Source organism: Mustela nigripes, chromosome 3 (assembly GCF_022355385.1).
Source record: "Mustela nigripes isolate SB6536 chromosome 3, MUSNIG.SB6536, whole genome shotgun sequence".
Lineage (NCBI taxonomy): Eukaryota > Metazoa > Chordata > Mammalia > Carnivora > Mustelidae > Mustela > Mustela nigripes.
The window spans coordinates 2,616,011-2,632,116 of NC_081559.1; the positions used below are offsets into that span (position 1 = coordinate 2,616,011).

The 16,106-nt window shown below is 37.8% G+C and overlaps 1 protein-coding gene across 11 annotated transcripts in view; it reads left to right on the forward strand.

Annotated features, from left to right (window-relative positions):
• The window catches only part of PMS1 (PMS1 homolog 1, mismatch repair system component), an 85,272-nt gene that overhangs the window by 7,876 nt on the left and 61,290 nt on the right, over positions 1–16,106 (forward strand). For 9 of the 11 annotated variants that reach the window (XM_059393037.1, XM_059393032.1, XM_059393029.1 and 6 more), the window contains one exon: positions 8,618–8,800. The exons of 1 other annotated variant lie outside the window; for it this stretch is intronic. In XM_059393037.1, the coding sequence (XP_059249020.1) occupies positions 8,690–8,800 (111 nt within the window). In that variant the 5' untranslated portion in view covers positions 8,618–8,689. Of the gene's footprint in view, positions 1–4,425; positions 4,634–8,617; positions 8,801–16,106 lie in introns of those variants that run through there. One more of the 11 variants, XM_059393036.1, reaches the window with a different exon arrangement.

The following is a 16,106-nucleotide window of genomic DNA, read 5'->3' on the forward strand; positions in this document are numbered from 1 at the left end:
AAGGTAGAGAAGAGGCCACATCCAAGAGAGTAAGAAGGGTAGAGATGCAATGGGGAGTAAAACAGACCATGGTGTTCCATAGAGGGGAGAAAGCAGCAGGCATGAGAAGGGCAGAGAAGCTATGTCACACTAGGGAACCTTCACGGGAAAGATGAATCCCTGTATTTGGCTTTGGAAGCCAGAGGAGCTCAATTTCATGAGTTCTTAAAACCAGCAGGTCTTAAAGCCTGGAATTTTTAAAATCAGCAGGCTCCATTCTGGGAGAGCCTGGAGAGCAAGAGGAAGCTGAATCCCTGCACTTAAAAGAGAGCACAACAAACAGCCCTCGGAGTTACAGCTTAGAAGCAGCAATTTGAAAATGGGTGGGACAATGGTTTACTCATTCCTGAGCATGTCCCAGAGGTCAGGGGTCACTGAGGGACTCTTTAGGAACAAAGGAGTGGGCAGACACCATTTTTCTCTCATGCCCCCTACCCCAGCATAATAAACACATGGCCACCTCTAAGAACCATCATAACACTGACACTACCTAACTTGTTTGCACCAAGCTCACCTCACTCCCCCAACACTACACTTGAGCAGATCCACCCTTCCTGGTTACATATGCCTCAGTCCCCCCATTTCAAGTCCCCTAGAAGACCAGTGCAGACCTTCCTAACACTGCATCTCCCAACCCATGCACTTCACAGTACCCAGTCCAGCAGTGGCAGCAGGTCTCATTTTGCTGCAGACCAGCACTCATTTTGTTAAAACTGCACACCTGACCTTAGCTGGGGACCAAACACTGCTCACACTAGAAAAAGAGAGTCTCTGCAGAGTGCTGCAGCAAAGGAAAAAGTGGCCAGGACACAGCAGCAGGGCACCCCCCTGAAGTGTCAGATTCTGGTGAACAGGGGACATTATCGTACAGGACACTACAGGACTTCTTCACAAGGCCATTACTTTCAACAGCAGGAGATAGAGATGACATGCCTAACACACAGAAACAGAGAATTAGACACAATGAGGAGACAGAAGATATATGTCCCAAACAAGAGAACAGGGCCAAGCATAGTATGAAACCTAAGGAAAATAGAAGTGATACGCCTGATAGAAAACTTAAAGTAATGATCATAAATGTACTCACTGGACTTGAGAAAATAATGGAGGACATCATTGACATCCTTAACAAAGAGGTAAAAAAGAACCATGGATGAAGAACCCAATAAATGAAATTAAAAATACACTAGATGGAAAAGTAGGGTAGAGGATACAGAGGAGCAGATTAGCAAACTGGAACACAAAGTAATGGAAAGTAATCAAACTGAACAGGTGAGAGGAAAAAAAAAAACTATACAGAATGAGAAAAGATTTAGTGAACTCAGCTACTCCATCAAACATAGTAACATTGGAATTATAGGGATCCCAGAAGAAGAAGAAGAGAGAAGGGTGGAGAAATTTTATTTGAAGAAATAATAGCTGATGGGCTGCGTGGGTGGCTCTGTGGGTTGAAGCCTCTGCCTTCGGCTTGGGTCATGATCCCAGGGTCCTGGGGTTGAGCCCCACATTCGGCTCTCTGCTCAGCAGGGAGCCTGCTTCCTCCTCTCTCTCTGACTGCCTCTTTGCCTACTTGTGATCTCTGTCTGTCAAATAAATAAAAAAAATCTTTAAAAAAAAAAAAAAAAAAAAAGAAATGTCCCTAATCTGAGGAAGGAAATAGAGATCCAGATTCAGAAGGCACAGAAGGCCCCCAACAAAGTCAACCCAAAGAAGCACACACCACGCCACATAATAAAATAGCAAAATAGCAAAAAGTAGTCATAAAGAGAGAATCTTAAAAGCAGCAAGAGAAGAGAAGACCTTTACATACAAAGGAAACCCCCATAAGCCTATCAGTGGATTTTTCAGCAGAAACTTTGCAGGCCAGAAGGGAGTGGCATGATATATTCAAAGTGCTGAAAGGAAAAGACTGGTAGCCAAGGATACTGGATCCATCAAGGCAGTCATTCAGAATAGAAGAGATTAAGAGTTTCTCAGACAAAAGTTAAACTAATTCATGACCATTAAACCACCACTTCAAGAAATGTTAAAGGGGACTCTTTGAGTGGAAAGTAAAGACCATAAGTAGGAACAAAAAAAGTAGGAAGCACTAAAGCAATTTAAAAAAGTATTCTGTAAAAATCAGTCAAGGGTTTCATGAAAGGATATTAAATATGATATGATGTATCTGTAACATTAGCGGAGAGAAGTAAAGAATGGGTTCAAACTTAATGACCATCCACTTGATATAGATTGCTGTAGGCAGAAAATGTTATGTACAGACCAAATGGTAACTACAAATCAAAAACTAGAAGTAGATATGCAAAAAACAGAGAGAAAGGAACCCCAGTATATCATTAAAGAAAGCCAACATATCTTGAAAGAGAGCAAAAAAAGAAAGGATCAGAGAAGAGCTACAAAACCAACCACAAATCAAGTACCAAAATGGTAACAAATATATATCAATAATTATTTTGAATGTAAATGGACTAAATGTTCCAATCAAAAGACATAAGGTGATGGAATGGATAATAAACCAAGACGCGTCCATATACTGCCTGTGGGTCTCGTTTCAAACCTAAAAACACTTGTTGAGTGAAAATGGGGAGTGGAGAAACATTTTTCATACAAATGTATGTCAAGAGAAAGCTGGGGATGTAATGCTTATATTGGACAAATCGACTTTATTTTTTTTAAAAGATTTTATTTCTTTTTATTAGAGAGAAAGGGGGAACAGCAGGCAGAGGGAGATGGAGAAGCAGGCTCCCTGTACCCTGTGTGGGGCTGGATCCCGGGACGTTGAGATCACGGCCTGAGCCAAAGGCAAATGCTTAACCAACTGAGCCACTCAGACATCCCAGACAAAACAGACTTTAAAACAAAGATAGTAACAAGAGGCTAAGGACACTAGACTCCTAAGGGAAGAATCCAACAAGAACACATAACAATTTAAATATTTATGCACCCAATATGGGAATACCCAAATGCATAAAACAACTTAATAGCAAGCAGAAAGGAACAAATAATCGTAGGGAACTTAAAACACCCCACTTTATATCAATGGACAGGTAATCTACAAGGAAAGAGTGGCTTTGAATGACACTTTGGACCAGATGGATTTAATAGATATATGCAGAACATTCCATCCTAAAACAGAATACACATTCTTTTCAAGTACACATGGAACATTCTCCAGAATAGATCACATATTAGGCCACAGAATAAGTCTCAACAAATTCAAAAAGATTAGTCATATACTATGCATCTTTTCTGACCATAATGCAATGAAACTAGATAACAAGCACAAGAAACAATCTGGAAAGAGCACAGCTACATGGAGGTTAAATAATATGCTACCAAACAATGAATGGGTCAGCCAAGAACTGAAGAAGAAATAAAAAATACATAGAGAGAGACAAAAGAAAATGAGAATGTAATGCTTCAAAATCTTTGGGATGAAGCAAAAGTGAGTCTGTGAGGGAAGTTTATAGCAATAAGGGCTTCCTCAAGAAGTAAGAAAAATCTCAAATAACCTAACCTTACAATAAAGGATCTAGAAAAAGAACAAATCCAAAACCAGCAGAAGGAAGGAAATAATAAAGACTAGAGCAGAAATAAATGATACAGAAACTAAAAAAAATGTAATAGAACAATCAATGAAAGTAGGAGGTGGTTTTTAGAAAAGATCAACAAAATTGTTAAACCATTAGTCAGATTCATCAAAAAAAAAAAAGTCAAAGTCATAAATGAAAGGAGAAATAACCAATATCATAGAAAAACAAAGGATTGTCAGAATATTATGAAAAATTATATGCCAACAAATTGGACAACCTAGAAGAAATGGATAAATTCTTAGAAACATATGAACTAACAGAAAGTGAAACAGGAAAATAGAGAAAATTTGAATAGACTAATTATCAGCAATGAAATTTAATCAGTAATCAAAAAATTCCCAACAAACAAAAATTAAAAATGAGCTGGCTTCACAGGGGAATTCTACCAAACATTTAAAGAAGAGTTAAGACCTATTCTTCTCAAATTATTTGAGAAAACAGAAGAGGAAGGAAAACTTCCAAATTCATTCAATGAGGTCAGCATTACCCTGATACTAAAACCAGATAAAGACACCACAATTAAAGATAACCACAGACCACCATCTCTGATGAACACAGATACAAAAATCCTCAAGAAAATCTTAGTAAACCAAATCTAATGATACATTTTAAAAAATCATTCACCATGATCAAGTGGGGTTTATTCCTGGGTTGCAAGGATTTTTCAGTACTTGGAAATCAATAAATGTGATACATCAAGAGGATAAAAATCTTATGATTTATTTTAATAGATGGATAAAAAGTACTGGACAAAGAACAACATCCATTCATGATAAGAACTCTCAACAACGTAATTTTAGAGGGAGCATACTGCAACATAATAAAGGCCATATTTGAAAAACCCACAGCTGCCATCATACTCAGTGGTGAAAAACAGCTTTTCCCTTACTGTAAGGAACAAGACAAGGATGTCTACTCCCACTACTTTCATTCAGCCTACTTCCAGGAAGTCCAAGCCATAGCAGCCGAACAACAAAAAGGAGTAAAAGGCATCCAAATTGGTAAGGAAGTAAAACTTTCACTTTTTGCAGATAATGTATGTAGAAAACTCTAAAGACTTCACAAAAAAAAAAAAATTACTAGGACTGATAAGCAAATTTAGTAAAGTTGCACAATAAACAACATCCAGAAATCTGTTGCATTTCCATATACTAATAATGAAGCAATAGAAAGAAACTAAGAAAACAATCCCTTTTACAACTTCACCAAAATTAATAAAGTACTTGGGAATAAATTTAACCAAGGAGGTGAAAGACCTCTACTCTGAAAACTTATAACACTGATGAAAGAAATTGAAGACAATACAAAGAAATGGAAAGACCTTCCATGCTTATTGGTTGGGAGAACAAATATTGTTAAAATTGTACCCAAAGCAATTTACACAATACAGTCCCTATCAAAATACCAATAGCATTTCTAACAGAACTAGAACAAAGAGTCCTAACATTTGTATGGAACCACTACACAAATAGACAAAGCAATCTTGAAAAAGAAAAAACCAAAAGTATCACAATTCCAGACTTACAAAGCTGAAGTAATCAAAGCAGTATTGAGAAGGGTATGTGTTGTGCTGAGCCCTGTGTATTGTGTGAGACTAATGAATCACAGACCTGTAACCCTGAAACAAATAATACATGTTAAAAATAAAAAATAAATAAAAATTAAAACAGTATGATACTGGCACAAAAATAGACACATGAATCAGTGGAACAGAATAGAAAACTCAGCAGTAAATCCACAATTACATGGTCAGTTAATCTTCCACAATGGAGTCAGGAACATGCAATGGAAAGAAGACAGTCTCTTCAACAATGGGTGTTGGGAAAACTAGAGAAGGATGAAACTAGACCACTTTCTTACACCATACACAAAAATAAACTATACAGATTAAGGACCTAAATGTGAACCTGAAACCATAAAATCCTAGAAGCTCACACAGGCAGTAATTTGATTTCGGCCATAACAATATTAACATTTTTTCTAGATAATGTCTCCTGAGACAAGGGAAATATAGCAAGAATAAACTGTTGAGATTAAATCACCATAATTGGGACTACTATTAGGACTACATCACCAAAAAAAGCAAAGGAAACAATAGAAGATAATGTACCATATAGGAGAAGATCTTTTCAAATGACATTTCCAGTAAACAGTATCCAAAATATATAAAGAACTGTTGTTACAATTCAACACAAGACCCAAATAATCTGGTTAAAAAATGGGCAGAGGACATGCATGGACATTTTCCCAAAGAAGATATTAAGATGGCCAACAAAGACCTGAAAAGATGTTTACATCACGCATCATCAGAAAAAGGAAAATCAAAACTGTAATGACATACCACCTCACACCTGTCAAAATGGCCAAAGTCTAAAAAATAAGAAGCAAAAGGTATTGGAAAGGATGTGGAAAAAAAGGAACCCTCTCACAGTGCTGGTGGAAATGCAAACTGTACAGTCACCATGGAAAACAGTATATAGGTTCATCAAAAAAAGTTAAAACTATCCTGTAATTATCATAGTACTGGGTATTTACCCAAAGAATACAAAAACACTAATTCAAGGGGCTGCATGCACTCCTATGTTTATAGCATCATTACTTAAAATAGCTAAATTATGGAAGCAGCCCAGGTGTGCATTTATAGATGAATGGATCAAGAAGTGGTGTATATATGCAGTGGAATATTATTCACCTATAAAAAGTAAAATCTTGCCATTTGCAACAACATGGGTGGAACTAGAGAGTATAATGATAAGTGAAATAAATCAAGGAAAGATAAATACTGTATGATTTTATTCATATGTGGAATTTTGGAGACAAATGAGCAAAGGAAAAAAGACAAACCAAGAAACAGACTCTTTACTACAGAAAACAGATTATTACTAGAGGGGAGGTGACTGTGGGGATGGTGAAATGGGTGAGTGGGATTGAGAGTACACTACCTTGTTGAGCATTGAGTAATATATGCAACTGTTGAATCACTATATTACACACCTGAAACTAATAACACTATGTTAACTACACTGGAATTAACAATTTTTAAAAAATAGTAGGCTGTTTAGTTTTTGAGGAGTCAAAAGTTATATGTGGATTTTTGATGATGTGGGAGTCCGTACCCCTAATCCCGACATTCCATGGTCAACTGTTTTGTAAACTCTATAAACATGGAAATTCATTAAACCCAAAGAAAGGCAGCTTTTTGTTTTTTTAAGGTATTTCCTCTAGTAAAATCTGATTAGAATACAGTTGATAATAAGTCGGATTAGATACTTATATTTGGTAGATTTCACTTATGAATCTTACTTAGGCAAACAGACATTAACTCTTTTTTTTTTTTTAAGGTTTTTTATTTATTTATTTGACACAGAGAGATCACAAGTAGACAGAGAGGCAGGCAGAGAGAGATAGGGAAGCAGGCTCCCTGCTGAGCAGAGAGCCCGATGCCGGACTCGATCCCTTGACCCCGAGATCATGACCTGAGCCGAAGGCAGCGGCTTAACCCACTGAGCCACCCAGGCGCCCCAGACATTTACTCTTAAAGCTCTCTGAAAGAAAAACATGTTTGTAAAACTATTGTTAGGAAGCCAATGGAACTCCTCTTAGAAAAGTACACATTTATACCTGACTTTATATTTTAATGTCTTGATATTTATCAGTTCCTGTTTTGTAGAGTTTTAAACTATATTATTTTGCTTTATACAGTTAAGACCTGTTTTATTATGATTACGTATAATAATAATTGTCCTGACTAGAAATATTTTCATAATTAATTACAGTTGATATAATTTAAAAATTTAAACAAATCTTTGTGTTATTTTACTCAGATGCTTGGACTTCTTATTTGTATTGCAAGATTTGTGTTTCTGTAGCTAATGATTTTTCTATAAAATGAAGCTGCCAGGGGCACCTGGGTGGCTCAGTGGCTTAAAGCCTCTGCCTTCTGCTCAGGTCATGATCTCAGGGTCCTGGGATGGAGCCCTACATCAGACACTCTGCTCAGCAGGGAGCCTGCTTCCTCCTCTCTCTCTGCCTGCCTCTCTGCCTACTTGTGATCTCTGTCTGCCAAATAAATAAATAAATAAATAAATAAAATCTTAAAAAAAAAAAAAACGAAGCTGCCAGAATGTTTCCAGGATGTTAATTTTTTGATTGAGAGAGAGAGATGAGGAACTAAATCTTAGGTAAGATTTCAATCAGACTTCATTACCTTGCATATCTAATTGACCTAAAAAGTACTGACACACAGAATTATATAAATTTAGGTTTTTGTTGGTTATTATTTTTAAATAAGGTCTTTGTAATTATAAGAAGATCTCTATAGGAATTTAGATTTTGTTTTTTGTGTGTATTCATACTAGTATTAGATTAGGAACACTAGACTATGAGTTGAGTTTGGGGGTTTTTTGCCCTCATTTTTCAAATGAAGACCTCACAGAGATTGCCAAATTAGTGTATTAGCATCTTTCTGTTCTCTGTTTGCAAAAAGAACTTCAGAAAGTCATTATGTGGTAAATGTTATTAAAGGGAGAAAGTATTAAAGTCAGGATGAATAATGTTAATTGCTAGACTCTTTAGTGGGTAGAACCAGCTGCTGACGGTGATTGTATTCTGTTTTGGTTTTTTTTTTTTTTTTTTTTTTTTTTTTTTGAGAGAGTATATGTGCAAAAGTATATATAATTTAGTAGAATTTTCTTAGTGAAGTTTAAATGTGAATTTAAACACAAGTATCCATGATGCTGAAACAATTCAAGGGAGCCTTAAAGATTAGACTGACCTTCTTTTTTTACCGTTGAATCTGAGACCAGGGAAAACAAGGGACTTGCCCATTGTATCATAGTTAGGAATTAATAGAGTTAAGAATTTGAACTCTTACTTTCTTAATATTAAGTTTCCATAAAAAAATAAATGACACGATTGTTTCTCTTGTGTTTCTTGTGGGTAACAGTTGACTGCCTTTATATACTAAAAATAGTCTCTTTTTGTAGGAGAACTATGGATTTGATAAAATTGAGGTACGAGACAATGGTGAGGGTATCAAGGCCATTGATGCACCTGTCATGGCAGTGAAATACTATACTTCAAAAATAAATAGTCATGAAGATCTTGAAAATTTGACAACTTATGGTTTTCGTGGAGAAGCCTTGGGATCAATTTGTTGTGTAGCTGAGGTAAGGTAATATATATTGACCTCTCTAGTGATTTCATAATCACAGAGTGATAGCATTAAGAGAAAATGAATGGAGGTTTTGGCAAAAAGTATGGACTTTTTTTATTGTGGTAGAATATACATAACATAAAATGTATAATTTAATCCCTTTTTTTCCATTTTTTTAATTGTGTTCTGTTAGTAACATACAGTACATCATTAGTTTTTGATGTAGTGTTCCACGATTCAGTGTTTGCTTCTAACACCCAATGATCCACGCGATACATGCCCTCCTTAGTACCCGTCACTGGGCTCACCCATTTTCCTACACCGCTCCCCTCTAAAACTGTCAGTTTCTTTCTCGGAGTCCATAGTCTCATGGTTCGTCTCCCCTTCCAGTTTCCCCTGCTTCATTTTTCCCTTCCTTCTAATGTCCTCCATGCTATTCATTATGTTCCACTTTTTTTTTTTCTTTAAAGATTTGGGGCTCCTGGGTGGCTCAGTGGGTTAAGCCCCTGCCTTCAGCTTGGGTCATGATCTCAGGGTCTTGGGATTGAGGCCTGCATCGGGCTGTCTGCTCAGCAGGGAGCCTGCTTCCCGCCCCCCCACACCCGCCCTCGCCCCACACCCGCCCTCTGCCTATTTGTGATCTCTCTGTCAAATTAAAAAAAAATCTTAAAAGATTTTATTTATTTATTTGACAGAGAGAGAGAGAGAGAGAGAATACAAGCAGGGGGAGCAGCAGGCAGAGGGAGAGGGAGAAGCAAGCTGCTCCACATGGTGCAGGAAGGCTGATGTGGGGCTCGAGCCCAGGACACTAGCATCATGACCTGAGCTGAAGGCAGCTGCTTAACCAACTGAGCTCCCAGGTGCCCCTTAACTTGACTTACTCTAAACCCTAGCTGGTCAGAGGCGGATTGGGTTTGAGAACTTTGCTCTCCTGACCCTGGTTATGGTGCTTTCAGTGTTTATAAACCCCTCAGTTCAGAGCCTGACCAACTTTTTTGCATAGTACCAATTACATTTCACTGCCTCTGCATTGGATTTCATAACTAGTTTGTGTCAAAGCCTGTCTAGAACCTTGATTTAGTAGTGTTTGATCACACTGCTGTGTACTAGTTTCTTTGTGCTGTACTATATTATTCTGTGTATTGGGCTGTATTTTATAGTGTGATAGTCTCTGTGTCCTGTGTGTGTCCACTGGCTGTGTATCCCTGCATTTGTGCTCTGCTGGCCATCTCTACTTGGGTGAGAATGCTCAGGTACAATCAAATGATAGAACTTTACGTTTCAGAAAAGTGGCATGTACACGAGATACTGTTACTTTTCATCCATTCTCACAGCAGTCATATATGTATATCTCCATGCTTACTGTGGTCTTCCCTCTTTCATTCTGCTCTTAAAGTGCTGGGAGCTCCAGTGGCGCAATCGGTTAGCGCGCGGTACTTATACTGCTCTTAAAGTGCTGGCATGGTATAGGTCTTCTCCATTTTTTTGTGAAAAGAGCCCCTGCTCAGTATTCACTTTTGTCTTTTGGAGCTCTGTGAGGTGATGCCGAAGTAACAAAGAAAAATTGTGGTTGGGGAAGGAGCTGGTCTTAAAAGTGGGAGAGTTTGATATTCTACTACAGAGGTAGACTAGGGGCCCTTGTGTGTTAGAATACAGACGGCTAGGGGCCCGTGGGTGGCTCAGTTGCTTAAGCGTCTGACTCGTAATTTTGGCTCAGATTGTACTCTCGCTGTTGTGATATGGATCCTATTGTTTGCTGGGTTTGGTGCTGAGCTGGGAGTCTGCTTCAGATTTTCTCTTCCCTCCCCTCACCCCTGCCCCCCACTCGCATACACACCTTTTTTCTCTCTCTCAAATAAATAAATAAAAAGAAGAATCCAGATGTTATTGCTAAAGTAGGAAAAGCCTTGTCCTTAAGTGCATTCTGCTTAAAACCTCTATTCAAAATCTTGCATACCCCTTGCTTTCTGTGCTTCCGTATCCGTCCCAGCACTTGCTTTATTTAGAGTTCACCGAGTCTCCAAATAGATTTTAGGGAAGAGCAAGTAGAGGGTACAGCTCACTGGGCATTGCCCATCTTTCTCCCTAGAGACCATATCTGGGAACCTACAGCCCTGGCATCTTGCAGAAAAGTGTGTTTTTTAAGTGGGTTCAGATTTATACCAGGGAACCTCTGAAACTCCCAGTACTAGCACATACTATTGCTTGAACTCCTGGTAGCTATTTTAGAAATAATATAATTTATTTTTTTTAAGATTTTATTTATTTACTGACAGAGAGGGAAAGAGAGGGAGGAAGTATAAGCAGGCAGAGTGGCAGGCAGAAACAGTCTTCTTGCTGAGCAGAGAGGCTCACATGGGACTCGATCCCAGAACTCTGGGATCATGACTTGAGCTACAGGCCCAAAAGCTTAACCAACTGAGCCACACTGGTGTCCCAGAAATCATGTATTTCTTTTCTTATTTGAGAACACAATTATTTGATTTTTTTTTTTTTTAGCTGCTGTCCAAACTTGTTAGTTTTTTGGGTTTTTTTAAGATTTTATTTACCTAACAGAGAGAGAGAGCGCGCGCACAAGTAGGCAGAGCAGCAGGCAGAGGGAGAGGGAGAAGGAGGCTCCCTGCTCAGCGGGGAGCCTGATGTGGGACTTGATCCCAGGACCATGGGATCCTTACCTGAGCTAGAGGCAGACGCTTAACCATCTGAGCCACCCAGGCACCTCTGAACTTGGTAGTCTTTAAGGTATATTTTGGCAAAGTATTGTTAAATAATGTAAAATTTAGCATTTCTGGGTTTTCAGAAATTAATTTGTGAATTTTAGTGTAGTTGACACTCTAGTTTCAGTTACACAACTTAGTGATTTGACAAGTTTATACATTATGCCGTCTTCACTACAACTGTAGCCAACGTGTCTTGATATATCACTATTACATTGTTGATTACATTCCTCTATGCTGTGCCTCTTGGGTCCCATGACTTATTCAGTCCATATCATTGGAAACCGGTACTCCTTTTATTCAGAGGTGGACTCTAAGGGAAAACCCACAAATGAATAAACAAACAACAAGTCATTTCTGTATTTTCTATAAGATGTATGTAACCTTTCAGAACTGAAATTGGTTATTATCAGCTTTGTCTACTAGGTGGCAGCACTATACTTAGTCTTTTTAAAATACATGGCAATGAGCCATGTGATTTATCCAAATCTTTACTGTAGTTCTGATTTTAAATGGCAGTTTTGCAAGTCTCTGTCTAGTGGTACTCTATTTTGTTTCTTTATTTGACTACTTAAGCCCAGTTGATATCCAAGTTTATCATTTTGTCTTTTGTTTTATTTTTGAGGCATTTGAATGCCTTGAGTATAAATACTTAAAATAATTTATCAGAATTACTGGAGGAATAAAGGAATTGTCAGACTACCAGGATACTATAAGACTGTAAACTTCTTAAAAATTATATTCAGTTTACACATTGTAAAGTCAAATGTTTATCTTACAAAACATTACCAGCATTTTATGTAATCTCTTTTCTTGTAAATCTTTGGGAAAACCACACATAGATAGATACATGTGTGCATATTTTACGTATGTGGACTCAAGGTCAAGATATACACCATAATCAGCACCCCTGAAGGTGTTCTCCTGCTCCCTCCCACTAGGTAACAGCTATTCTGACCTCTATCAGTATAGATTAGTTCTGCCTGTTCTTGAACTTGATGTAAATGAAATCTTAACAATATGTATCTTTTCGTCACAGATTTCATAATGATGATTTGGGTTTGCTTGTTTCTGAAAGCTAAAGCATCATCAAAAATCTAGATTCAGAAGGGATCCTGGTAGGACCCCGGTTCACTGCCAGATCCCCATCATTAGGACGGAGTCCATTCCCCTAGCTCCCTGGTATTGGCACTGAAGCTCAAAACAGAGTCTCTCTCTGAAGACTGCCCTTACCTCAGCTGAACAGGGCAACCTGCATCCAATGACTGACTAAAGAGGGATTATAGATGTTCTATTCCAATTCAGAGCAACTCTGCCATGCTATCTCTGGGCCAAAGTGACCCTCCAGGGTCAGCCACATCCTTGTTTGTGACTGCAGAGCCCTATGTCTCTTTCTGCTCTGCCATCACAAGTGATCATCTCGGGAGCACTCACAGTGAGCTTCCTGCTCCCCAGTGTCCCTCTCGATCTGTGGTACGGGTGAGCCACCAAAAAATTTAGATCTCCTGTGGTTCTGTCTCATATGACTGATGAAGCCAAATGCCAGGTTTTCTTACTCCAACTTTGAAACATAGTCTAATAAACAGTCAGCTACTATTTAACTATCTGTTGTATGCAGGGTGCTGTGCTAAGTAGTTTACTTTAGAAGAACTGTGCCCAGGGCAGTAAATGGAATATGAAAATTGTGACCTATTTAGGGACATATAATGTGTCCATGGCAAAGCCAAGAATTCAGTTCCAATATCATGTCTCCTAGTACTGAGTTTACCACAGTAGCTCATGCTGCCTTCTCACTAGTATGATTGGAGAGATATTAGTTTAAAAATACCTCGTACTGGGGCGCCTGGGTGGCTCAGTGGGTTAAAGCCTCTGCCTTCGGCTCGGGTCGTGATCTCAGGGTCCTGGGATCGAGCCCCGCGTCGGGCTCTCTGTTCAGCGGGGAGCCTGCTTCCTCCTGCCTCTCTGCCTACTTGTGATCTCTGTCTGTCAAATAAAAAAAAAATAAAAAAAATAAAAAATAAATAAAAATACCTCGTACTAAAATAGTGAATATAATATACTCAGGCCTGCAGCCGTAAGCTCAGTAGATGATATCAAGGAGTAGTCAAGTTGGAACTTATGTGGGAGGATTCTGAATAGTGTTTCAGAAATACAGAAACTAATATATGCTTGTTAAGGTCAATTAGATTTAAAAAATTTTATTGAGGAATTATAGTTATTAATAAGTGCTTTTTGGGGAGGAAAGATCACTTTTTAAATTTAATGAATATTCTTCACTCAGAACTGAAATTTCACGTATAGACATCACGTATTTGTTTTAAAGGCTCTAATTTATTTTGAAAATCTTCGGGCAGAGAGTACTTTTTTTTAAGTGGTTACTTGTGCTGGGTAGTATTCTGCTCCATGAAGTTCTTTGTGTGTATTTTTTTGATGGGATAACATGATATGTGGTTCTTTTTTTTTAAATTTCAATTAACCGCCAACATTAGTTTCAGATAGAGTGTTCAGTGATTCTTCAGTGGCCCGTAACGCCCAGGGCTCCTCATTTCATGTGTCCTTAATGCCCGTCCCCCAGTTACCCCATCCCCCGACCGACCTCCCTCTCCGCAGTCCTCAGTTTGTTTCCAAGAATCCGGAGTCTCTCTTGGTTTGTCTCCCTCTCTGATTTCTACGTTCAGTTTTCTCTCCCTTCCCTTATGATCGTCTGCACTATTTCTAGGTTCATTTTTGTTTTACATTTCATTAAACCTCATGGCTTAAAGGGGGGCAGAATCGGAAGCTATATGATTCTGTTTTGAATATGAAAGTTGGGACTTCTTAATTGTGGGCCCTCTTATCTAAAAGAGAGGAGGAAGCCCCAGAATCATTTTGATAATTCCCTCCCTCCTGTTCCATACTGTAGGATACATCCTGTGTTCTTTAAAGCCATGGTTGATAGAGCTTTCATTGGAATAGACACAGGAATTTTTGAAGCAGCGGGGTATCCTGGTTTCTAAGGAATTTTTGAAGCAGCGGGGTATGCTCCTTTAAGTGCAGCCTCCTCACAGGTAATGGAACTCTCGAAAAGGAGAGAAGTCAGAGCCAAGATTTCCCTGTTGTTAGTCTCCCAGAGTGAATTATCCGGCAGAAGTTCTGACGTCAGAGCTCTTGTATTAGTGTAAACTCTGCCAGGTGGGCATATTCACACCCAGAAAGGAAAAGGCATTTCAGTGATCCAGGCAAAGCTGATATTTCTCCTGAATCATGAAGGCCATTTGCCTTAGTTTTCAGACTCCTGTTTCCTGTGTCAAAGTATTCATCCAAAAGTCAGCAAAAAAAATAACACAATTTTAACAAAATTATCTTAAATGAATTTTTGCCAAGAGAGGTTTTTTGTTTGTTTGTTTTGGTTTTGCATGAATTAAGAGGACATATCCTAAGTTTTAAATTTTAGTTTTATCTAAAATATTGAGAAACATTATGCTTATTTAAAGTTTAAATGCTTTTATGTAATTTAACTTTTTGTTAGTATTATAGTTCCCTTGAAACTCAATAATTGGACTCAAAAGTCAGTTTTTAATAACATAGCTAATATAACCTATAAGGTTCTCTGAGAACTTTAAAATAAACTTTTAAAAATTCTTAAAATAAATTTATTTAGTTCTTCTTTTGACACTGTTAGATTCATTGTGCCACAGTTCATTAACATCTCTAGTAAGAAGCACAAGTAATAGTTTGTAATGTTAGAGATGCATCCGATGGTAGAGTTACTAAGGGTTCAAATTTGTTAGCTCCTGCAGAGCAAACACATTCTAAGCTTGTGCCTAGTCCAAAAAAAGGTTTCCTGCCCAGGACACAGGGTCATATGATGAAATGAACTCTTGAAATACAATTCCTTCCTCTGAGGAACACATTGTATTTCATGAATCTGTGAAACATGCTTATGTGTTATCCTTCGCGGCCTTTCACGTTCTAATTTTAAAAGAATTTAACATTCTAAAATAATATTGTATTCTTTTTTTTTTTTTTTTTACTTTAATGCAACTATTACAATGGGACCAGTGAGGTCCTGTTTTGATTTTTAGCATATCAGTTTATTCATCTAGGCTAGAGTGTATTTACTGTTAACTAATACGTTTAAAGAATGAACAAGTTAATAACTATGAAAAGCTTTGTAAGTAGTCAAGACAAATACCCATGTAACTTTGTAAAGTAGCATCATCTTCATCTTATCATTGCCTTCCTCTTGATGATGGTAGAGTAATCATTTATTCAAGGCCATCTAACCAAGCCACTGGCATAGTTAGTACTAGAACTCAGAGTTCAGGGCTACTTTTGCTCAATGACTCCAACTTCAGGCTAGGTGGTTATCTCTTTGGAGAATAGAAGTAGAATTTAGTTGACCTTAGCATTTTTGAGAAGGGGTTGATTAAATTTAGAATTATTTTTAAAGGGACAATCATAAAGTAGTTAAATTAGACTCAGGAAAGAAATTTTTTGTACTCTTTGTTTTAAACTTTGTTAGAAAAAATCATTACTGGATAGAATAGAATTGGGATGGAGCAGGGAAGATTAAGGTCAGTTATCAGGAAAAGTTTCAAAATTATGCAACCTTTGAACCAT